Source organism: Cricetulus griseus, chromosome 2 (assembly GCF_003668045.3).
Source record: "Cricetulus griseus strain 17A/GY chromosome 2, alternate assembly CriGri-PICRH-1.0, whole genome shotgun sequence".
In the NCBI taxonomy this organism is placed as follows: domain Eukaryota; kingdom Metazoa; phylum Chordata; class Mammalia; order Rodentia; family Cricetidae; genus Cricetulus; species Cricetulus griseus.
This window is the reverse complement of record NC_048595.1, coordinates 440,662,857-440,688,260: the sequence shown is the minus strand read 5'-3', so window position 1 is coordinate 440,688,260 and position 25,404 is coordinate 440,662,857. Positions and strand designations below refer to the sequence as shown.

Genomic DNA, 25,404 nt, shown 5'->3' with positions numbered 1-25,404 from the left:
TTCCATCAGGGCCTGATTCAATCTAGAGACATCTGGTCTCTGTAGCAAATAGAAAGAAACATTCTTTCCTTTCAAAATTAAATTGTGTATGCCCGCATGAGTGCACACACACATACACACTGGTGCACACAGCACAGGTGTGGAGAACAGAGGAGTGACTTTTAGGACTAGGTTCTCTCCTTCCATTGTGAGACCCAGAAATTGATTTTGTGTCCCCAGGCTTAAGCAACAACAAGCTCTCCTATCTACTGACCCATCTCACCAGTTCAAACAAAACTTTCTCTAGAACCCACTGTATGCAGAAACAAGCAAGGGACTGAAAAAGTCCCAGCTAAACCAACCTGACAGCTGCTCGATACAGGATGAAGTCCATGGTCACTGGGTCATCGTCTATCACACTGGCTGCCCAGACACCATTTCCTGCCAGGCTCTTTTCTCTTTGAAAGGGGACACGACAAATCAAATTCTGTCTCCTTGGCCAGGCTTGAGAAGCGGACAAAAAGTCACTTCCACTTACATTCACAGCTGGCAGAGGTGACTGGGCCCTGGCACCTGCCCTCCCACTCATTTAAAAGGACACAAAGCCCTGTTTCGGTGCCCTGCTGCTGCCGGCTCACCAGACCTACCCTGAATCACCTTATGGAGCCATGTAACCACGGGCCCCCCTGTTTTTCCCCCAATGGAGAAAAGACATTTTTCTTAGGCTGTGGTGTGGCCTGGTAGTGTACAGCCTGAAGTCAGCGTCATACATAATCTACCAGAAACCCATTCACTCCCTTCTAATGGGTAAGGGGAGATTTCTCCTTTACTCTCGAAGTTCGGTGGAACAAACGGGTTGATATTAAATTGAAGCAAAGATATAAAAGTCATTAGTGTGCAAAAAGGGAGTCAAGGAATTCCCACCTTTCTAAAGGAAGGTGGGGCAAAGAGGAGTCAGAAACTTTTGAGGAAAGTAGTGCGTGACTTTTAGGGGAAACCAGTGTCCCTGGAGAACATGCTGTGCCTGGGACAAGGGCTCATAAATGACTCTTTAAGATGACAGCACAGGTCAAGGAGGAATGACAAAGTCTGTCCAAGTGCGCGGACACACATCCCTCCCGCAGTATGAGCTTAGCCATGGCAACCGGGGAAGGGAGAGGAGGCAATCTTCCTGGACTTCCAGCAGAAGGCAACCTCTCCCTGTATATCCCATCCCCCAATTCCCAAGCCCCCAGTGCCCCAGGTTAATCAGCACAGGGGGTGCCAGGCCTCAGGTTCCTTCACTGCAGACTTGATGGGATTTAGGAACCAACAACTCAAAGCCGCATCCAGAGTAATTTCTGCTGTGGGAATGCAAGGAGGGAGTATCCTCCTTGTACCTGAGGCAAACGTGGCCCAAGACATGGGACTCACGCTCCGAGCAGTTGGGCTTCAGCACACTTAGCTCATAGCTTCTGTCTGGTTGTCGCCTTTCCCTACCACTCCTCATGCACCATCAAATCTGCCTAGAAGCAGTCAAGCTTAGCCTCGAATTTGGGGCCTTGATTCCTTCAGAAGGAATCAAGCTAGCATACATGTAATCAGTCTGTCTTTGTTAAGGAGGCCATGTCTGAAAGGGTGGAAGTCTTCATCTCTCAGAGGTCTGTAAGTGACACAGGAGCCTGGCACATAGTTGGTAGGCAGGGAATATTCATGAGTTGACAGTCAAACATTAGGACCAGAACCATTGAGTCACGGTGCTGGCTGACAAACAAGTCACAATATCCCTGGCCTGTGCCTTTCTGCCACCAAACCAAAACAGTGACAAACTGGATTGATTCCTTTTTCCTGATGCCATGACAAAACACCTGGCAAAGGTACCTAAAACAAAGGAAGGGCTTCTTTTGGCTCACAGTTTGAGGGTATCATGGCAGAGAAGGCCTGGTTAGCAGAGTGTCAGGTGCCTGGGCTACAATCAGGAAGCAGAGAGAGATGAATTTTGGGGTTCAGCTGGCTTCCCCAGTTTCTCCTTTTTTATACAGTCCATGGGATGGTGCTGCTCACATTGAAGCTGGGCCTTCACATCTCAGTTAACCCAGCCTGGGAACTGACTCACGGGCTGCATTTGTCTCCTAGGTTGAGTGTCAATTCTGTCAAGCTGAAAATGTCACCCACCACACAAAGCCTGCCTCTGAAAGGATGGGAATAAATACAGACGCTGCAGGGGTGGGCCAGCTTCCTTTCTGGAAGGGTGCTGTGTGACTGCTGCAGGCAAACAGGACAAGGGCACAGCCAGTCTAAGCAAAGACGCACAATCACACAGAGCCTTCAGGCTGAAGAGCCCCCACCCCAGGGAGACAATAACTGCATAACCCTGGGTGGCCACGTGGAGAGATGCCTCTGGGTGAGAAGGGTGTGAGCCATGGAGAGCCTGAGAGGGCTAGGCCCTAGCAAGGCCTGTCTACTCCTATTCTTAATGTCTGGCTGTTTAACCTCTCCCTGAGGTGTGGAGTAAGGCTCCTCTGGAATAGGCGTCTTGACTTCCTCACTGACTGTAACTGTAGGCTTGGGATAGTTAGGTGGGACTGTTGGCTGGGCTGGCTGGCTCAGAGCTTTCCCTGACCATCTGGGAGGGATTCTTTCCTTGAATGTCAAGAAGGGGTAGAAACAGGAGGGCAGGTTACAATGTGCTTCTGAGGCCTCATTCTGAACCCCAAGAAGCTCTGGAAGAAAAGTAGGGGAAAGGAAAGTGAGCCAGACAAGGTTAGAGGTCACAGAAGCCCTTCCCTCCCACATCTGTGGCCAGTCATGTCCTGTAGTCATAGAACACTCACACTCACTGTCTTCCCTGATACTATACTAGAAATAAGAGACAAAAATCAAATAACCAAAAAAAAAAAAGCCCACAAGTGATAATTAAACAGAGCATGCCAGCCATAAAAACCTTGTCAGAATCCCTCCAAAGTTATTTCCTGTTCTGCTCCCTTCAAATAATTAATTTCCTTACAGCAATATTTTCAAAATTACAAAAAGAGACCAATGCACCAAAGCACACTTTGCACACAGTCTCAAACACATCAGGACCAATTATCATTTTAGGTTTACCAGACCGAAGAATAAGGAAGGTTTTACTTAAGATTCTTAGCACTCTCCTTCTAGGAGACATGCAAGTATATTTCACTTGAAGACCTGGCTCCCCCAGGGGACAACAGTCTTCCATCCCTTGGGGACCCATTGTGGTGGACTGTGTCATCAATTCCCTTCTGGAGGACAAGTCTATATCACCTCCATCAAGTGCTGACCCCAAGCCCTGGCAACAAGAGGATACAGGGACAGAGGGTCTATCTACCTCACCAATCTTCATCAAATCTCATCCTAATGAGATATAAGAAGTACTGCCCAGACCGACAACCACCTTGGTTAGATTAGAAAAACATTCCCTGGGTGTTTGCAACTTCAGGGTTCTGAATAAGACATTTTTCTATCCCCTGGCCCAAGTTTTTATGCAAGCAAACCATGGATCAGGGTAGAAGAGTCTGCAGTGGGTACTGTGACAAGGATCTGCTTGTCACATAAGACACATAAGAAAACAAAAACATGGGGCTGGAGAGGTGGCTCAGAGGTTAAGAGCACTGACTGCTCTTTCAGAGGTCTTGAGTTCCATTCCCAGCAACCACATGGTGGCTTACAGCCATCTGTAATGAAATTTGGCGCCCTCTCCTGGTGTGCAGGCATATCTGCAGGTAGAACACACACACACACACACACACACACACACACACACACACACACACACACGAAAATGAACACCATGCTGCTGGCTGGGGTAGGCCAGCATGGAGGCTCAGGGATCATCTGCACTGACCAGATTAAGGCTCCTCAGTCCTGAGTGACCTTGGATTCTCAGATGCCCTTTCTGAACCACTGGCTCTGCACATTTGCTCAAGGTTGTTTGCTTTCAGGTCATTACCATTATTCTTAAGCACTCAGGCCTCGTGTCTGTGGTTTGAGCACAAACCATGCAGGTTCTGCTCACTTTTCAAGGCCCCATCCCCAAAGCTAGAAATAAGAACATGTTGCCCATAACCCATTGCCCATTACTGCAAAAAACAAATGTTCCGTTATTTATAGCAACGCCCACTAACTCTGTTGCTATAACACTTTCCAGTTCGTTCCCTTTCTTTCAAAGAACACATGCAGTAGTGGCTCAGGACTGCACGAGTAAGCCAGGGCAGGGGAGCAGTAACAGACACAAAGCTGAAGACACAAGGGCTGTGGTTTCAGTCCAGCATCACTTAGTTCTGAGTCTGCCAAGGAAGAAGGAACAGAGATATAGTTCTGAGTGCCCAGTGTGTGAGAGAGGACAAGGAGTGACTTCAGAGTAAACTGCCATCGTTACTGTCTCTCTCCAAGGAGGGCGAGGGTGTGTGTGGTGTCTGTGTGTCATCAGTAATGAACTGCCAATGCTGTAAGAAGGCTGACCACAGTGACACAGGTGGCCATGATGCTACCAGTGTACCCCAAGGCACAAGTGACTAGACATGGTCCAGCAAGGCAAGAACAGACTTTCAGGAATCAAATGACATCCTGCAATCCATATGTGTATCTGAATAGGGTTGCTCAACAGACTGATTCTTAAGCTAGCCAGCTAGCCTGCTGCACTTGGTAAGTTCCAGGTTCAGTAAGATGCCCTGTCTCAAAAACCAAAGTGGGTGACGGCATGTGAGTGACATGTGGCTCCAAGTGAACTTGTGTCCATGTGCACCCCACCTGTTTGCACCCCTGCCCACATAATAGTAAGTGCATCTGTGTGCACACAACCTTCTCCCTACACACACCATGTTTCAGGGAGGAACTGAGAGCATGGTAAGGGTTAGAGGGCCGAATACAAAACTGGCTGCCTGAACACCCAAGACGCTTCAGGGTTAGGGAGCCATCAATATCCCAGTGTCCCTTCAGCCAGGGGTTGGCTAGGTTCTTACCTTTGACATCATTAAAGCTTGTCTCTGAGAAGCCCTCGCTCAGGTCAATCAGAGTCCCCTCTGACTTGCACCGAGGGAGGCCACTGGAGTTGGCCGCCCGGATGCGCTGGGCTGCCATGTTGAAACTCTTGGGTGAAGGAGGCGTTATGGTCTCATGTCTTCTCCCCCAGTGCCAGCAGGGACAGCAGCTGCTGTCTTCATATAACAGTCACGCTGCACGGCAGAGTCAACTTGGCAGTGTGCTTCTTCCTGAAGGGAAAGAAGAAATAATTTCCTCTAGCAAGTGGAGCATGGCTTTGAGGCTAATCGTACAGGAGGAGGGAACCCTCTTCCTTCCAGATCATTCCAGTGAAGAGAGGAGCAATTCATTGCTCTGGCCTGGGAGCAGAGATGGCATGCTGTCCAGACTCGGTGCCCAGTGAGCACTCAGAGACACTCTTCCTAGGGCACAATGGGGTCTGTGAAATGTGTTCCAGCACCTGGATGGCTATTCACTGCAGTCAGCGAGGACAGCCTGGGTCTGGGTAGTACACTACCACTTCCCGAACTCAGGAAGAAAACAGCCTTTGTCTGCCCAAAGCAGTGGGTCCTGTTGGAGGAACAACCATGGGAGGCCTGGCACAGGCAATAGTGAGCCAGTGGCACCATTTGCTCTTGAGGCCTTGCCACGGTGGTTTAGGGGGTTGCTCCCTGCCTGTGCGTACCCACAGTCCACACTGGACCACGAACAGACATCATAAGCCCAGTCCTTGGGGGCCACCAGATATTTGATGTGTAGTTAATACATGTGAAATTGGGCCCACCATTGAACTGTTATGACTGGGTAGGTGTGGAGGACATTGCTATGAGTGAGGTTTGCTCTCAGTGGAGAAGAGACAAAGACAGGGCTTTATCACCTGTGTCTCATTGGTTTGGAGCAGACCCTAACTCAGGACTGATGGGCAAGAAATAGAAACAGAGAAGAGCTGATTTCAGTGTGTCAGTTTTGCAGCTTCTCTAACAGAAACCAATAGATTCAGCCTTAGCTGGCCACCCTCAGCCATAGCCAGCTGGCCCACCACACTGGAAGAGGAGACAGACAAATTTCATCCCCAAACAACTGGCTCTTATGACACGGCCTAGGTTCCTTATGGCTCAATACTCCACCTAGAACATGGCTGGTCCTCACACCGCACTCTATGACAAAGTGACACTTCATGCTTACCAGCCCCAGACTCTGCAAACCCAGCTCAAAGGCCACGCGCAGTAAATGAGCAGGCTCCTCACCCATCTCCTGCTGACAGGGCGACTTGTAGACAGCCTTACTCCTATACAGCCCCAGTGTTCGTGTCTGTCACCTGGGGCTAAAACCCCATTAACTAGACACCTTTTTTTTCTAAAGGGATATACCCGATGCTCACATGAAATGACGTAGACCACAAAGCAAGGTCTCAATGAACACCAGTTACCACCACCAAGCATCAGAGGCCAGTCCTGGCTCCAGTGACCAGTGGGCAGAGGTTCAAGAAAGGCTTCCGGCTTCCCGCCCACCTTAAGACTCCTGCTTGCAGGATCTCTATGCCAAAGACTCAGTGCCATTTACGGACACTGGGAAAACCACAACAGAGGAAACTGAGGCTTGAGAGTGGGAGGGGGAAATGTCACTTCAGGCACAGAGCCTATGCATAACCTGAGCTTGTGCAGGAGGGTGGGAGAACTTTCCAACTGCACAATGCCAAGTGAGACTCTAAGGCTGAGGAGAGGCTCTAAGGAGAGGCAGCAGACTGTGCAGCCAATGAGGAAGGGAAAGTGAGATCAGTGATGTCTACTGGCTGTGACAGCTGATGGCAGACTTGGTTTGTCCTATAGATGCTGGTGCAGCCCAGAGCTGCTCTGAGGACTCCATGCAAAAGAGGGTATGCTCTGGCTCTTAGCTGGTCTAGGGACACAGTTGCCTGCTGTCCTCTGTGTCTAACATGTCTCCCAGAAATGAATCGGTCACCTTTGCTATCCCTCCTCCCTTACTTCTATAAAGAAGGGGGGTCTTATGAACTGTCCCATTCTTAGCCACGAGAACCGATTTTATAGAGGGATAAAGAACTAAAGTCCAGACGGCATGAAAAGGGGGCGTTAGTGCTGAGCTCTGAGGCAAACTCTTGGCTTTGGAAAGCTCTGGGCAGAACCTTGTCTGGGTTCCCATGTAAACAGCTTGGGATGTGATGGGTCATAGGAGCTAGAGTTCAATGTAGCCCTGCTCAAAGGTACCTGAGCCTGGTACTGGAACAGGGCTAGATCCTGGAGTGCCAACGTGAGTGGGGACAGGGCTGGATGGGTCAGTTACATCTTTCCCTGAGAACTTTTGGAGTTTGAATGAGAAATGTCTCCAATAGGCTCCAGTATTTGGATACTTGCTTCCCAGCTGGTCCCCTGTTTGGGGAGTTTTAGCTTTGCTGGACAAAGTACATCACCAAGGGTGGGTTTTCATATTAAAAGGCTCATGATACCTCCAGTTCACTCTCTGCTTTTGTGCTTGTTGTTCAGTATGTGAGCTCTCAGCTTCCTGTGCCTGCCACTATGTCTCTGATGCTTGCTTGCTGTCCTGCCTCCCTGCCATGATGAACTCTTATCCCTCTGGAACTGTAAGTCAAAATACACCATTTCTTCCATACGTTGCTTTTGGCTGTGGTGTTTTATCACAGCCTGGAAAAGTAACTAACACTCCTGGCTGGGAACTGTTGTGTTACATAGTTGAGAAAACACTTTCCTTTGAGAATGGTGGCTGCTGTTTTAGGAAAGCTGAATGCTGCTGGCCAGGTGCAGGGGCAGATGACAATATTGAGGGATCCATTGGATGGCCTCACCAAACCCTAAAATCTTGAACAGAGGGCCAGCTTACAGAGAGGTACCGGCATATTTCTGAGTGGGCAGCTTTATTGGGGCGGGCTGGGGCTGGACACCAGTGTGTTGCATCTGCAAGGCTGAAGCTCTGCAGTTTCCCACAATCACCACAGAGGACTCAGAGGTCAGTGGAAAACACAGCAATCAATACAAAAGAAGTGGTCCCAGACCCTCTCATGACCATGAGACCTGGGGTCAGATCCAGGCCTCGGGAGTGGGCACGGTATTCCAAGAAGATGAATTGCCATCTATGGAGGAGACACGGCTAGTGCCCTGATCCAGGGGAGGGACAAAAGGTGTAGGAGCAGGATATAGAAAAAGAATGACACCCTCAGAGGTGACATTCAAGAGACAGATAAGTCACCACTTATAAATGCCCCATCAGACAGAGTGAACAAGCTCTGGTGTGACCACTAGCATCCTGACATGTCTTGTATTCAAATTGGGCACCAATGCGCTTACTAACACTCAGCCCCCACCCCTGCCATGGAGTAGAGGACTTTTGTCCTGTGGTAAAAAATCCTAAGACTCGCAGTTTGTTTTTCCCCTCCAGTGACAGCCCATCCTTGAATTGGATCCTAACACTGTCAATACCACACTGACTGCAAACAGGAACGGACACTGACGACCCTATCCTTTGAGGACATTTCCTTCCAGCTAAGAGAGGGCAGTTGGTCCTTCTGGACCTGCCTGGAGAGTTCCCAGCTCCCTGCTCGAGGTGCAGTCCAGGCAGGTGGAATGTGAAGACCTTTGCTACCAACTCCATCGCTCTGTGCCAGGCACACAGACAGAACGGCAGCTAGCGGCACCCAGTTGCCCTGTACTCAGCACCACCGCCCACAAGATGGGTCCTTGCTCCCATCACTACTGATTTCCTCTACCTGGGCCTCTCACTGTCCTGGCCTGACCCTCCCTCCAACTGTGCTGACAAGGCATGGGTACCAACCCTCCATCCCATCTCTCACTCACCTTGCAGAAGCAACTGATCTCAGGAGGCCTTGTGACAGTCTCCAGGCTGGTAAGCGAGCCAAACAGCCCTCCAGACAAGAAGTTACTTAGAAGCTATGGCCTGGCTAGCCACTTCTTCCTTGGCCTCACAGCAAGTGTTGTGGGCTTCCCAATTCTTCTACCATCTGTTCTTGTGGGCATCTCATTTTTTTCAAGGTCACACCATCTCATTCTCCAAACCCTCTGGGGGTTATTTCTGGTCTCTAAGGAGGCCAAGTCAGCTTCCCCAGCCCAGCATGCTGAGCTCCCCTGGCTTGGCTTCACCTTTGCCTCCAGGCTTGTGGTCTGCCTGACTCTTACTGCACACTCATCCCGACTGCTTTAGACCTGCTGTTTCTCAGGCCTGCCTAGTAGCTGCGTTTGCATTTTTCATTCCAGGCCCAAGTGAAAACCATGATGGCTTACCTGGGCTTCCGAGAAGCCAGGATTCTCTGCATCCCCTCCCTCTTGGCTCCACCTACTTCCCCAGGGTTCGGCAAGTTCTAGGTGACTCATGGGCACTAGCTCTCATCAGATCAACTATTAACCGATGTCCCCAGGCCTCTCATCCCCAGTTATTGCTATGTTTTTGACCCCTGGGCCCCTCAAGGCTCAAGTGAACATGGCTAGGCTCCCATTCAACCTTGGATATAGGACCACAAAGGCGGCTAGGGTTTCCTCCGTCTAAATCCACCCTGAAGCTGGCCTCACACCTTCCCCAGTTCTTACCGGCCATTGGCAGCTCCATTCCACCAGTCAAACAGCCAGAGAACCCCCATGAGCCCTCAGTTACACACACACACACACACACACACACACACACACCTCCACTGTCAGGGAGTAACCTCCACCTGACCTTTCTCAGCACAGGCATGCCACCTTAGCTCAGCTCAATTACTGAAACTGGCTCCTTCCCGCCAGGCTGCCTGCATCCTGTAGTCCACACCTCAGTCAGCAGTGGGAGGCTGCCAGGCCTCTCCACCCACCCTTCTGCATTCTCAGGAGTGCTTACACCACCTCCAGGTACTGCAAAACCTGCCCTGCTGTCTCTCGGCCAGTTTCCTATATGTCTTACCTTCCTCCCACCTGCCCGCCTCCACAGTCTTGCCAAAGTCCCCTCCCCACAGCAGGGCCCAGCATGCCAGCATGTGCTGTTCTGGAGGCCTGGAAGGTTCTCCCCAGGCATTCACTAGACACTATCCCTCATCCATCCATCTGTCTGTCCATCCATCCATGTAGCAAGAGGAACAAATTCACCCCACACTCTTCCTGTACTTTTCTCATTACCACACCACTAAAGTCCTACTCTCCCACAGCAAGATGCCCGTGAAATGTAAGCTTACACTCAGTCTCTTTCTGCTCCTACCATGCAAGCCCAAAGGCAGGAAGCGAGGAACTTCCGAGACAATGGGGCAGGGGCATTTTGTAGGTATCCTGAATGATCTTTACAGAGGCTGAAGTGACTTGATGACACACGGCATATTGGCCTTGGGGAACCCAGCCTGTTGACTTTCCCCCTAAACACTGACAGCCTGTCTGGGTGGGCACCTCAAACAGGCTGAGCAAAAGATGATACCTGCATCTATCCAAAGAAAGACGCCTCCGTTTCTCAAGCTCCAGACATCCTTCTCCAGGGCAGTCTATGGCTGCTTACTCTCTAGGTCAGTCTCAGAACACTAGAGGTAGGGCAGGCAATAGCTCCACTCCAGCCTTCCAGGCGGTGCCTGGGTATGGAGGCAACCCTCTGTGAGTCTCACTCCTAACTACTGAGTTTTCCTTTTCTGTGTGTCAAGGCTGGCTTGTTTAGAGACAAGACCCCGGGAGCTGGGAGGTTGGCAAGCACTCTCCACAGACAGACTGCTGACAGATCCTGCTGGCAGCCTCGGGTGCTCCATGCCCTCCCTGCTGCTGCCGGCTTGCTTTCCTGCACCTCCCAGTCACGGGATTTGCATGTGGTGCTTTTTCTGCCAACACCCTGGCTCCAGGAACAATGAAACAACCCAATCCAGAAAAGGCACCAAGATGGGGAGTGTCCTGGGCTCACAGGACTGTGTGTGACTTGGGCAGAAACCAGGAGTTGGAGAAAGAGCCAAGGCGGGAGGAGACCAGGGCATGAAGCTAGCTAGCGGCACCTCCCTCACCGATTCCGGTTGGATTAAGGTGACCCACCTGCAGTCTGTGGAGTCCTGAGCTGATTCCATCAGGTTTCTTCCAGGTTTAAGCAACAACAAAAGTATGAGTTTTTACCTGTTCCTGTGACTGCTGTGACATCCCCAGCCTCTATACAAAACTCTCATTATTGGCCCCTTTTTGGCTCCCCAAGAAACAGTTGTACTGGGGGGCGGCTTGGTTTCCCAGGAATCCCTCTGAGACTAGAAAACTACCATGGCCTTAGTACCCTGGGGTCTGTTCTCACAAGGAAGATAAAGCTATAGGAATTTGCCCCCAAGCCTCAACCAGACTGGCCTATGCACTGTCCCAAGTGGAGACAGCATAGCTCCAAGGCAATGCTTCCCAGAGAAGCAAGTGAGGAGACCATGCTCACATGTTTCCTCTTGAGGGGTCAACTCTGCCCAGGAGGACAGAAACCCTGTCCACAGCTTGGCAGACAAGCTTCTGTTCCCACCTGCCACCTACAGATAAGCAGAGTGCTGCCCTGTGGCTTTCAAAGGGGATCTGAGTACTAGACTTCTGTGGCAGCGCCTGTGTGTTGTGTTTCAGGAACACGTGAGTCAGTGAGGTAGGCAGTAGTGGTTTGCAGCTACAGGAAGCCTGTGCTCCACCACTGAGGGAGTGGGGACGGGACAAAAGAGCAAAGCACATATGCCGAACAGACCCCGTCTCAAGATCTAAAGAAGGGATGTCCCTCTGGTGTCCACCTCAACCACTGCATCAAGTCCCCATAGCAGACACGACTCAGCATCAACTTCTAGAAAAAAAGGGACGACCCAAGACTCAGAGGAGAAGAACTGTGTCCCCTGGGGATGAGGCAGTAACTCGCCCACACTCAAGGACTGTAGTTGGTTGTTTTTACTCTTTTGGCTCTTTGGGGGGTCCCCCACCCAGCTCCCAAATATTCACATATGGAGACTTAATTCTTACTTATATATAAATGCCAGCCTAACTTGGCTTGCTTTTTGCCAGCTTTTCTTGTAACTTACTCCATCTATCTTTTGCCTCTGGGCTGTTACCTTTCTGTATTCCTTTTTTACTCCTTTGCTGGCTGTGTGGCTGGCCCCTGGAGTCCTCCCTCCTCTCCTTTTCTTGTTCCTTTTCTTCCCAGGTTTCTCCTTCTATTTATTCTCTCTGCCTGCCAAGCCCTCCTATCCTTTCTCCTGCCTTGCTATTGGCTGTTCAGCTCTTTATTAGACCATCAGGTGTTTTAAGCAGACAAAGTAACACAGCTTCAGAGTTAAACAAATACAATGTAAAAGAATAACACATCTGGCAGGGCGTTGGTGGCGCACTTTTAAGCACTCGGGAGGCAGAGGCAGAGGCAGGCGGATCTCTGTGAGTTCCAGGCCAGCCTGGTCTGCAGAGCGAGTGCCAGGATTGGCTCCAAAGCTACACAGAGAAACAACAAACAAACAAAAAAATAACACATCTTTGCATCATTAAAACAAACGTTCCACAGCATAAATAAATGTAACACACCTTAAAATAATATTTCACAACAAAGGACCCTCCCTGCAATGCTGTAGAATTCACCAGAGACTCAAAGGGGAACCCAGGGGCCAGTGACAGCTGGGAAGCCTGGCTCACTGGCAGCGATGGACACGAAGAAGGCAAGAATGAGCTGGGTCAGGGACAAAAATATAGAAAATTGAGTGTGGAGAGCACAGGGCTGTGGTGGGGATCAAGAGCGCTTTCTAGTGGCATTGATTGTGCCGGCGTGGACAAAGCACCCCCTGTGCTCCAAGGGGTGCTGAAAACCTCAAGAAGTTTGGAGGGCAGCCAATGAGAGCTCGGAGTTGCCTCTATCCTAGCATCTTAGAGCCACTCATCATAGCCAAGTCTGTGGTCTGCTCCACTGTTCCATGGGGGAGACCAAGCCGGTGTGTGGTGCAGCTGATGGCAGACGGCATGAGGAAGGTCTTGTGACTGGCTCAGACTGCATAGACTTCCAGGCTCTGCTCTCCATTTAGTGACCAGGAAAAGTGGGCACAGTTATCTCTGAAACGTGGTTACAGCATCAAGAAAGGGAAAGGTTCATTCATCTAACTTTGAGTCCAGACTCGTCCATCTGACTCGTTACTGAAGACCACAAGCCAGCAGGATGTATGATTTCCAACACTAGTCACTGATTTCCATATTGAAAATAAACAAGAAGCCAACCAATCAACCAACCAATTAAGCAAAATAGCTAGATGTGGTGACACATGCTTAAACAACTGAAGAAACTGGGAGGCTGAGGCAGAATTCCAAGTTCAAGGCCAACCTCAGCTACGTAGTGAGACCCTGTCTCAATAAACAAAGCCCAGATACCCCACCAAATATGTATAATTTAGTAGCACTCTTTAAATACATCAACCCACTTGGGCTGGAGGAGTGGCTCAGTGCTTAAGAGGGCTTGCTGCTGTTGCAGAGGACCCAGGTTCGGTTCACATCATCTGAGCTGGATGGCCTATAAACACCTGTAACGCCAGTTTCAGCCCACAGCGCCCTCTTCAGGCCTCCGCAGGCAACCACACGCATGTGGTATTCTCTCACAGAGTATACACATACACACGAATAAAAACTGTTAAAATTCTTAAAACAAAAACAAAAACAAAGCAGCCCACCGGACAGCTGGAGTTGTTTTAGGGCGCTTTCTGAGTCTACCAGGCAGATTGAAAGCATCTCGTCTACCGCCCGCCACTCACAGGATTCTTAGGATGATGTTAGGTTTTCCTCTGGGAAGCTCTGTGAGGACCAGTCTGTTCACCTCACAAGTGAGGGAGCCCAGGCTTGGCCATATTGGAAAGGATGCCCCTGCAGCTAACAGGGAGACAGCTACCTTATGCAGGCCCGAGTCTCTTGCACGTCCTCCAGAGAAGCTCACATGCGCCATGTTTGCCTCCAGAGCGGTCCACATGTGCCATGTTTGTCTCCAGAGCGGTCCACATGTGCCATTCTGGAGACTCCGGTTCAGGACAGACATTTAATTCCAGGGGCACAAAGCAGAAGTCTCCGCAAAAAGCCATGCAGGCGGGGTATTAGTGGTACACGCCTTTAACCCCAGCACTCGGGAGGCGGAGGCAGGCGGATCTCTATGAGTTCGAGGCCAGCCTGGTCTACAGAGCAAGTGCCAGGATAGGCTCCAAAGCTTCACAGAGAAACCCTGTCTTGAAAAACAAAAACAAAAACAAAACAAAACAAAAACAAACAAACAAACAAAAAGCCAGGGCAGAGGGCAGAGTTGTGCCCACCAAAAGGAACATGAGAAAAAAGCCAACATGCACAACACTGCCCAGTGCTTAGCAGGGTGCACACTAAGGGGTTGCTCTGGCAAGGTGAGACAGGGTGCCCAAGGGCTCCCTCCTTAGCCTCACTTATTACTCAAGTGTCTGCCTCCCGGCCAAAAGCCTTCCACCAACATGTCACCTACCAGCTCTATTAAGTAGCTAACATGGAGCTAGGTCTAAGTGGCATATGTGGTATATGCCTGTATTCACAGCACCAGTGAGGCTGAGGCAGGAGAATTACCAAGTGCAGAGGTCAGTCTGGGAATAAGACCCTGTCTCAGAAAGAAAGAAAGAAAGAAAGAAAGAAAGAAAGAAAGAAAGAAAGAAAGAAAGAAAGAAAGAGGGAGGGAGGGAGGGGAAGAGAAGAGGAGAGGAGAGGAGAGGAGAGGAGAGAGAGGAGAGGAGAGGAGAGGAGAGGAGAGGAGAGGAGAGGAGAGAAGAGAAGGACCATTTAGCACTGTGAGCAACTGATAAAATTCCCGGGATGAAGGCATATTTCTTTGCCGGAGAACAAGTGTCCATGAATCACTGACCAGATATCTAGAGCAATGAACCAATTAGAAACCTGAGCTTTGCCAAGGCTTATGTGGGGAGACGGAGGAACACAGAGCTCTTGTCCCTCCAGCCATTCTACTGTCCCTCCTGACTATTTGTCCTCAGGAAATTAAGGACGGGGATAAAATGTCCATGATGCTATGGAAATGGAATCCCCTAAGCGCCCGGCATGATCGGGGTGGTGGGGGGTGGGGGACATGCATCTCCTTAGGACTGCTCAAAGAACACGGAAATAAACTAAATCAGTACATTTAGCAGTAAGATCCTAATCTCCTTCGTTTTCAGAGGTGTGCATTTGACAGAAAAGGAAAATATTGACCTTTAGCGGGATGGACGTTTTTCTTTTACACTGTTAAATGTTCTTGTTTTCTTACTTTTGATCATTTAAAGGTGCTCTTTATTAAGTCCCTTTCCCAGCCCCGGTATCAAGCCCTGGCTTCTATAGGTCCTCTGTACCTGGGAGAAGCCACTTTGCTGCACAGAGGCAGGCTGTCTGACCAGTGAGTGGGCTCCCAGCATTTCAAACTCTCCCATGACACCTGTGGAGGGAACTGACCTCAGTGAGTGGAACCTGAGGTACTCAATTCTGGTGCTGTGACCCAGGGTGAGTCAGTATAACGTTTTATTTACACTCCCTTTGCTTGCAATCCCAGTGCTTAGAAGACGGAGCTCCCCGAGTGAACCCCGAAAAAAACATGAGCCAGGCTGACCAAGCCAACAACCTCATTTTCAGATCTTCAGAGGCCTGGCGGCCATGGCCTGGAGCCTTCTGCCCACTTCCAATTCTTTCAATGACCCTGATACCTAATCTTACTGCATTCTGAATTATTTTTTCCTTTTTGTGTGTGTATGGGGGTGGGGGCAGGATCTCCTTCTATAGCCCAGGCTGTCCTTGAACACAGGGCAGTCCTCCTACCTCTACTTCCCAATTGCCAGGATGACAGTCATGGGCCACCAAGCCTGGCTTTTAAATTACTTTCTTAGGACAATTTTCTAGATGAGAACAATGAAAACTTGCCAAATGATTTGCTTGAAGGTTCTAGAAATTCAGCCTCTTAAGGGCAGTAGGAGTTCATTTCCCACCCTTCTGGAGCAGTTGCAGAAAAGCTCCACTTACCACTTGGGAAAAAAATATTCAAGTCTGAGTCATATCCTCCACCACTACTCAGAACTCACTGTCATGGCCTGTGACAGTGGCATTTGGTGACACTATAGCATCAGGTTTCTGTTTGAACAGTAACAAGATGGCCTTGTATTATGTGTCTCAGAACACACCTTGTAACATAGCAGGCCCCCTCTATGTATGTATGTATGTATGTATGTATGTATGTATGTATGTATGTGTATCCCATGCATGCAGTATCTGAGAGGTCCAGAAGAGGGTGTCAGATCCCCAGAACTGGAATTACAGATGATCTTGAGCTGCCACATTGGTGCTGAGAACTGAACCCAAGTCCTTTTCAAGAGCAGCCAATGCTCTTAGCCTGTGAGCTATCTCTCTGGCTCTATTTCCCACCAAGGCCTCTCTCACTGAGTCCTTTGCTCAGTCAGTTGCCAATATCTTTCCCACCCTACTGCTTGAGCTTCAGCCATTGGCTGGCTTGAAGTCTGAATTATGCAAACATATCAATCTTTCCTGTCTGGCTTTCCCTCGATGCACAGCACAGCCCCTCTTAATGAAAAATTTCATGAGCATCTCCATCTATTTCCTTTTACTTAAAAAATTGGTTTGTGTACTGACATTAATGTACAAAGAATTTATTTTGCTTCTTGGTGAGGAATGTCACAAAATTAATTAGCAAAGAACTGAGTAATTACTTCTGCATGGTGTTCCTGAACAACATGTCCCCTACTGACTAATTCAATGTCACCGACACACACTTTAATGCATACAGACATAAGGGTCTGCACTGGAGCTATTCTGTGTCAGCAGCCTGCCAATTTTTGTGATAATACTCTCTTGTGTAATTGTGACAGTACTTCCATGGGTCACCCTCCTGCAAAATCCTACATCCGTTTTTTTTTTTTAACCTATTTTTTCCTCTCGTGAACTTTAGAATAATTTAATAAAATGTTCCCTCACCACTTAATTCTCTCCAAAAGAGTAACCCCACTAGAATTTTCTTGACATTACATTGATGAGAACTGACATCTTTATGCTTTTTCATATAAAGGTGTGGTGGGTCTCCATTTATTTAATTTCCTGTAAAGGGGCAGGGAATAAATTGAACTTTGGGGACCAAATATTGTAACAAAGATGCAATTTTGTTCTTTGGGTCCAAAAAGAATCACAAATAATACAAAGCAAACATCTATGACAATGTTCCAATAAAGGCTTATTAGTAAAACGTAAATGGCGGGCCATGGTTTGCTCTCTCCCAATGCCAAGCTTAAGAGCCTGGTACTCACCAAACATCAGTCCCCTGCTGGGTGTGTTAAAGGATCCAGAAATCAAGGCCAGCCTGAACTAAACAGCAAGTCTGGGGCCAGTCTGGGCTACATGAGACCTGTCTCCAAAGGCCAACTCACTTCCTGCTCAGAAACCATTCATGAACAGTTTAACTCAACATGCCACTGTTGAGTTTTTCTCTTGCATTTTCAGGGTAGGATTTCTGAAGAAGGATTTCTGACTTCTATGCCCACTTTAAATTCATTAGCCGAATCCCTGCTCTAGAGAAACCGATGAACAGTAACAAGTTGTGCAGACCCAGGCTTGTGCCCTGGCCTGCTAGCCTACCCCACATGGCCATCATCCTTTATTTCCTCATCCACCACAAGTCAGCCTCTTTACTGGCACACTGACTCACCCTAGCTTGCTCTCTTATGGTCTAGTCAAATAACTGATTTAAAATATTACACCTGAAGCTGGGTATGGCGACTCGTGAATGTCGAGTCGAAGCCTTGGGAGGCCAGGCTGGGCAAGTCTGATCCCAGCATGGGCTATACAGCGGGTTCTAGTTACCCCGTCTCAAAACCCAACCCAAGCAAACAAAATATATGCATGTACGTATAACATGCTGCACAGTTCCAAACAGAAATTTCAATTTTCCGTTCTTTTAAAATTCTACTCGTTTGCTGCAGAAATGACTTAGAGCTGCAGAAATGACTTACTGCTCTCTGCTCTTCCAGAGGACATGGGTTTGGGTGTCCTTGGCTCCCAGCACCCACATGGCAGCTCACAATCACTGTGACTCTAGTTTAAAAGGATGTGTTGCCCTCTCTGGCCGCCATGGACAGTGTACACACATGGTGCACATATGCACACACAGGCCCACACTTACATATTAAAACAGCAAAACTCAAAACTTGCAACTCTCCTCTTAGGCCAGTGAGATGTCTCAGTGGACAACCCGAGATTGATCCTGGGCTCATATGGTGAAGGACAGAGCCAACTCCTGTACCTTGTCTTGTGATCTCCACATGAGCACTGTGTATGAGTGGCGGGCAGGGCTTTTCTCTTTTAAACAATACATCTTTAGAATCAGTGCAGCCCCCTCAAGAGAAGAAATGCAGCCCGGGGAACTCCGGCCTCAGACTGCACACCTGGAACACAAGACTGGAGGGTGTGATTCCTGGCACACTTTGGGGACCAGCCTCTTCCTGAAGAGGTGGCAACAGTAGGACAGGGACAATAAGTTCTGCCTCATCTGCCAGCAGTGCCACGTGTTTCAACAATTCCCCACTTTCCTCCCTGTCCTGGGCCTCAGAGATAGTCCTTGTCAGGCTGGAACCTCCACCTGGCCTTTTTTCTATTGGTCCCTGATCCTGACAAAGTACCAATACTACCTGGGGCTCACAGTAGGCCCCTCTCATCTGCTCTCTCTCAGCCAATCCCCTGCCCCCGGACGAACCATTCTCCTGTGAGCACAGGGGCACCTCGCAGTGCTTTTAATGAATGCTTGCCTCTATAAAGGAGACCGATACCCCTCCCCCACCCCACCACACTACTCCGTGTTTATTTGCTTAACTTATTTCTGCCCAGGAACTAGGCATTGGCCGTTTCCTCTGGCGGGCAAGCTCTGTCCTACACAACCTAATTTGCCTCAGTTTCTATGTTTGAACCTCAATTCAGTGTCCATCTAGGAAAATCTCAACCTCTCACCAAGGCAGCTGAGTTCACTCTACTTTGGGGTTTTCTTTCTACCTCCTGTCTGTCGCTTTCTTCAGGTCTGGCTTGTTCCCTTCCTTGTTCCCTCAGAGTGCTTGGTGCAAACTCTGCCACACAAGAGAATAAGCTAAAGAAGGTGAATGAGGGTGGGGAGGGGAGAACTGACAACATGTTGTCCTGTGTTTTCCCTAATTTAGTGAAGTACAAGCTATGCATTCCCAGGTTCTTCCACCTGAAGACAGCACCCTCTCCCCAACCTGGGGACTCCAGAGCTTGTGTGGTAGAAATGTAAAAGGTACCCCAAGCCACTCACATTAAGAACATAGCTCACAAACCCCAATAGCTTTTCCTTGCCATGACCATGAGGGGTTGGAGGAGGAAATTCCTGTCACATGATGATTCAGGGCTAGCAACAGGCTCTGGAAGTGTTCCCATCAGCCCCGAGGAGGAACTTGGGAGGTTACAGCTTGTTCTTTGATAACATCAGGAGGGCACGGGACTGCACGCTGTCAGTTCTGCATTCCCGAGCTTCACCCCTAGATACATGCCTTGGTCATGAAAGCCCAAAGGCTTCTTGTAGAACACACTGCACCATCATCCTTTATGCACTCCCATCCTTACCTATAGGGTTTGGTACCAAAGCACCTAGACAGCTAGATGTAGGTGGCCCCAGGGCCAGGATCCTGAGTTCTCTCTCCCCGTTTTTTTCCCACATGAGATATGCTAAGAACTTAGATGTCAGGTGTCTCAATATTCTAAGATGGTCTGTATTTCTTTCTTGTGCATGGGATGGAAAGAAACATCATTTTATCCTAAGGAAGACAGAAACGACCACAGAAGCAGGCTCAGGGTGATTCAGGGACTTGTCATTTTTGTTGTGTCCCCCAAATCCATATCCCTGAGCTCTACTCTAGGAAGAGGTCACATGTGGCCCTCCCCAGAATCACGAGGGCTTTTTGTTGTCTTTCGGAAGTGGGGATGGCTGATGGAGGGGCTGAGGACGGGTCAGCCTTGGCCTCAAACCCTGTCTGCAACTCCTGGAACCTTGGGTCAGAACAAGTTGTTCCTGCTCTTAGCACAAAAACGGTTTTATCCTCATGGGAAGACCTTGCCTTCTAGGACACAAAGCAACATACAGGGCATATCTTATTTCCAATTCTCAAGGCATGTCAGGGCATGTGCGTTCTTCCTTACCCGCTTCCTCCCAGCCCTGCCACCTCTAGCGTCCAGGCTGCCCCACCTTAGACGTACCCCCACACTTGGGGATTCTGGGCCAGGAGCTATGCTCAGCATCTAGGGCGATCCAGCCGCACCTTCCCTCCCCGCCCTCTAGATGCCAGCAACCTTCTTCCCTCACCTCTCGGTGTGACAACGCCAGTGTTGCAAAAGTAAACTCCAAGACTGACAAGTGTCCAGTGTGAAAAGCCCATGAAGCTGCCGTCTGCATCTCCCACAGCCCTGAGCTGTGCCAAAATGACACCTTGAGGTGCCCTGGGAATGGCCTCTGCTTGCAGCACCATTCAGGAGGGCTGCCTGGGCCCAGGGACTCAGAGAGGCTTACGGAAAGTCCTGCAGCTTGAGATGCACTTCAAACCACCCTTGCACCCTCCTGGCAACAGTACCCTGAAGAGGACCTCTGGGATGTTTACTATGCACTCTGGCTAAGTTCATGTTCATTAACTCTTAGCTGTGTGGCCTGAGAGGCAGGCTGACCCCAGTGTCGCATTATCTCATATGAGCCATAGGTGGAACAAGAGAAGACAGAGCACAACACCTGAAAACGCAGCCTGGTGTTAAGCTCAGGCCAGGACAGTGAAGCTCTATAGAAGGCAGGGGCTGTGCCGTTCAGTGTGGCAAAGCTAATTCATGGGCCTTCTGCTTTTTCCCACATCCAGGTGCTTGTAAACTGCTTTACGGGGTATCCCCAGGTGCTGTGAACTACTTTACAGGGTACCCCAGATGCTGTAGACTGCTTTGAAGGGTCCCGTTACCTCCCAACAGCCCCACCCCACCATGGTTTGAACACAAAGGGTTTAAACTGAATAAGGTTTCTGGGTGTTTCATTAAACAGGCAGTCTGACTTCATCAAGCATTAGTCACTTTCTAAGTGGGACCTCCTTTGGCCTTTCTGCCAAGGCGGGCCATGTGCACTCATGGTTTAAAGATACCCAGTGTGCCCGCCCTCTCCTCAGTTGTTTGAGAAGTTTAAGAACTGGCCAGAGGGCTCTGATTCAAGAGGCATGCAGCATGATGGCATGAACAGTGCTCTGGCTAAAACTTCAACTCCAGAGAAAGTGTGGAGAGGCTGGCAACTGCACATTGTTCTGAGGCAAACTACAACCTTCCTGGTGGATGACCAAGTGACGATGACATTAGGGTGGCCCTAACCCAGTACGATGGGCAATCCTTGTTTACAAAACAGAGACAGCTGTGGACACAGCCATGGAGGAAGAGAGAAAAATCCAGCTGAGTCAGGAAACCTTCCTCCATTTGCCAGTGATGCCAAGACACCTGAGCTGGAGAGGTGGGAAGGCTTCCTTCCAAGGCTGCCAGGCAACCAACTTTGCTGGCCCTAGGCTTTGAACGTCTCAGGTCTCCGGAATTCAGAGAACATCTTGTACTGGTTAAAAGCCATCCTGTGCTATGGTCACACCTCACGCAACATTTTGGGGTCAATGAAGGACTGCACATACGATTTCATAAGGGCTGGTGAGATGGCTCAGCGGTTAAGAGCACTGACTGCCCTTCCACAGGTCCTGAGTTCAATTCCCAGTAAACACATGGTTGCTCACAACCCTCTGTAATGGCATCTGATGGGCTGTTCCGGTATACAGGTGCACACAGAGTGCTTACACCTAAGAAAATTTTCATAGAAGAACGAAAAAGCACAATAACCCATACGTAGATGGCCTAACTTATGAACCTGCATTCTACAACATAACATGTCACACTTCACATAACCAGCATCCGTGTTAAGCAACACATAGCTGTGCCTGGCTATGCCCTGTGCAGCCCAGGGAACCGACACAGCCTGCTCAGAGGCTAAAACTATAATTTGTCTGCAGAACTACATTCCATTTCTGGGACCCTGGGTGGCCCAGCTCCCCAGCAAGCCTCTCTCCATCTGTCACAACTAATTCAACAGTGTCTCCCAGACACAGAACCCCACATGGAGGATAAAACTTCTTGCCCATACTTTCGGAGTTCTGAGTGTATTTTCTGAAACCACCAGCCGCTGCCTGGTGCTGCTTGGCACATTCTTGAGGGATGAGTCGGCTACTGGAAGGAATCCAGTAATTACACTTCTAGACCTGGAGAGGGATTTAAAATATCTTGCTATGTTACCTTAAGAGTTAGAGAGAGGCATTTGATGGTAAGCAAGTAACCGGGCCTCTGAGGATGGCTATGGGAAGATGCTGGACACACTACTCTACTGGAAATTAGAATGGGCTGTGGGTGGAGAAACAAGACCAGAGAATGAGGCCCCCAAAGCCCTGCAGGCATAGCTAGAGGGTGTTCTTATACCCAAAGTCCTATTGGGCCCAGCCAGCTGTAGCAGGGTAGACATTGACCAACAAAGCAACGCAAAGGGATACCCACATAGTTACTGCACTGGAGCATGTACAGACCCACAAAAGGAACCAATGGCATAGGCTGGAGAAAAAGCCACATGGACAAAGAGCCATGAGAAACTCTTTTCCCATACTGGCTGGTCGTGTTCTGCAATGGACATTCAGGGTCTTAACATATGTCTTCTGGTACAAACGGAATCTCAACACTATTCGAGAGACAGAAATCCTGGGAGAGCAGAGAATTGGAGAGCTGGCTACAAATATACACACCTCTTGTCTTGTAATAGGCTGCTTGTCTCTGAAGCCTGTGTGACAAGCGATGTGTCACCACCGCTCTAAGAAAAAGGCAAGACCCTACACACCCAGCCCGACCCCCAGCATCATGGCCCAGACCCAGCAGGGTCCACTCTGTTCCAAAGCCAGCACCGTCTTTGTGCATGGTCCTTGGCTTCTTCACCTGAGTGTCAGTAAAATATTAAACTACCACTAGGGTCTTCCTGAGGCTATAGTGGGGACTCAGCTGGGGAGGTGGCATGGCAAGAAAAAGAAACATGGGATTTGGAGTCGCCTTGAGTGTGATCACACTCATATGAGCCAGGTGGATGGAAAGGGCTGTGGACTCAGGTTCCCCCTCAACATGCTCAGGACAAGGTCTCTCTCACACACTGAGGTATGTATTCTCCCAGGCTTTCTTTTGGTAGACATGAGTGCGTGAGAAAACGAGCACAAGGGGGGAAAGTCGAGGGTGGCTCTGCTCCTGCTCAAAGCACTTCGTGGAATAGCTAGTTATCCCCGCAGTCTCCATGGTGCACGCAGAGCCTGCTCAGCATCACTGTCTACCACTGACCAACGCTGACTAGAAGAGGAATCCTGGGAAGCTGTCCAAGAAGGTTCAGGGCCATTCATATCTCCTCTCCGCCAGCTGTCCCCAGGGTGCTCTGAGTGGGGACACTCTCACTGCAGCAGAGAGGTTCATGGAAGATCTTTCGAGCTGCTCTGGGTTGACACTGAGGTTGTGGTCACCTGCCCCAGTGCCCCGTGCTTTACTGTAAAGGACCTCATTGGCACTGCTGATTTCACTCCATGTCTCTCTGGCCACAGCAGGAGCTATGTCTGCTCTTCAGTCTCCAGCACCCACCATAGCATCTGGGACTCAGCACCAATCACCCAGCAAACAGTGCATGCAAGTCTATGGGCTGTGGGTAACCATAAATAACACTTCCCCACATCAGGAGTGCTTGTGTGCCCAGCTGACTGACTCCTGTGTGGTACAGGTTCCTGCTCTAAAGATGCAAAGGCTGTCAGAAGCGGAGGCTCACTGAAGCCACAGCAGCTGGACTGGGCCTCTACCAGACAGAGAGAAAAGCATATGGCTTCTCCCCACTTGGCAGAAGCCACAATACAATGACACCAAGGAGCAAAGCCAGGCTCGTGAGCTGAACTGTACCCCCTCACCAATAGGTCCAAATCCTCACTCTGTGGGCTGTACATGTGTACATGGCTGAAGAGCCAGGCAACCCTCTAGGGTCCGTCTACCCCGACGCATCCCCCTCCCCCCAAGCAACAGGCCTTAAAGTGCTCAGGTCTTAAAATGCTCTGGAGATTGGTGGATTCTAAAGGAACCATTTCTGTTTAAACAAATGCAGCAAAATGTCAGTTGTAAAGACTTGAGCTCTCAGCTAGGTTAATACAAATCTCATGCAAATCAGCTGGCTTCCAGTCTTGGAAGATAAAATTCAAGCTGGCCCCTCCAGTGGTCCCTGATCCCTTGAACCTACCTCATTGGGTGAAGGGCTTGTGGCAACCAGGACTGGGTCCCTGGGCTGGGGTTGTGTTGGTACAGTGGCGCTAACAGGACACTTGGTAAGCACACAAGCACCTTCGTGCTGTATCTTCTCTCCTTGGAGTCAAGGCACAAAGTGATCCCTGTGGGAACCTGGCTGCCTTTTCAGGGGAACCTCTGCCACAGGCTGGAACCCAACAGAGGTTAAGTGAAGGGGAACCTATCAGACAGGTTTGCCTGGGACAATGGGCCCAGCCAGGCCTGGGGCTTTCTGGGAACCCTGACTTGTTTTCTTACAACTCTTATGGAAAGGAACAAGGGGAGAGGTTCCCAGGACTAGGGCCTGGATGATCTAGAGCCAGAGGTCCCAGGGCAGTTTCTCGATGCCCCTCTGCCTATGGCTTTAAAGTGCCTGAGGAACAGGGCTATACACAACAGTGTGGCGATGGGCCCAGCAGAGATGCATCCACCAAAGGAACAACACTTAAGAGCGGCTCCACCTCTGCCAGCTGCTCCGTGGTCCTTTGTTTTAGGTCCACGTGGTCCTCTCAGACCTCTGGCTGGCTCCTCCAGACCCTTCCCTTGGGCCCTCAGGGTAGCTGGAAGCTCCTCAGCTCCTGCAGCTCCTGCAGCTCCTGCAGCTCCTGCAGCTCCTGCAGCAGCAGGGCCTCCCTCACAGGTTGGCTGGCTCAAGCCTGCAGTCTAGCAGACTGACTGGATATCCCCTTCCTCCAGGCTCACAAACATCCTCTTTCCTGCCTTTCTGAACCAAGTGTCCACCTTAAGCCTCATGGGACTGGAGAGGAGGGTCAGGGGACATTTGGAGGTTCAAGGACATCTTCCCAGTACACTTCCTGGGGCCCATATGACCTCCAAGCCATACAGTGGCTGCCCTCAGCTCCCTCCCACTGTTGTTTAAGAATTCATCTCACAAGTGTCTCCTAGCACCCTGGCTGGGGATGCCTCATCTTCCTTTGGTGACTTCCCTCTCTGGCTTGCCTTCAAGAGTTCCAAGTTCCATGTCCATCCTGGCCCATTTGTCTCCTCACTGGGGAATGGATTACAGTTGGGAGGCAAGCAGCCCTAAGATTTTCTGAATACAGGCACTTGCCCTGCAGGAGGTTAGGCAGGACACCAG

General features: G+C 49.8%; 1 protein-coding gene across 2 annotated transcripts in view; it reads right to left on the bottom strand.

Annotated features, from left to right (window-relative positions):
• Nucleotides 1–25,404, bottom strand: part of Sh3bp4 (SH3 domain binding protein 4) — a 78,620-nt gene that overhangs the window by 12,792 nt on the left and 40,424 nt on the right. For both annotated transcript variants that reach the window (XM_027397504.2, XM_027397505.2), the window contains one exon: nucleotides 4,941–5,189. In XM_027397504.2, coding sequence (XP_027253305.1) covers nucleotides 4,941–5,058 — 118 coding nt within the window. In that variant the 5' untranslated portion in view covers nucleotides 5,059–5,189. The remainder of the gene's footprint in view (nucleotides 1–4,940; nucleotides 5,190–25,404) is intronic.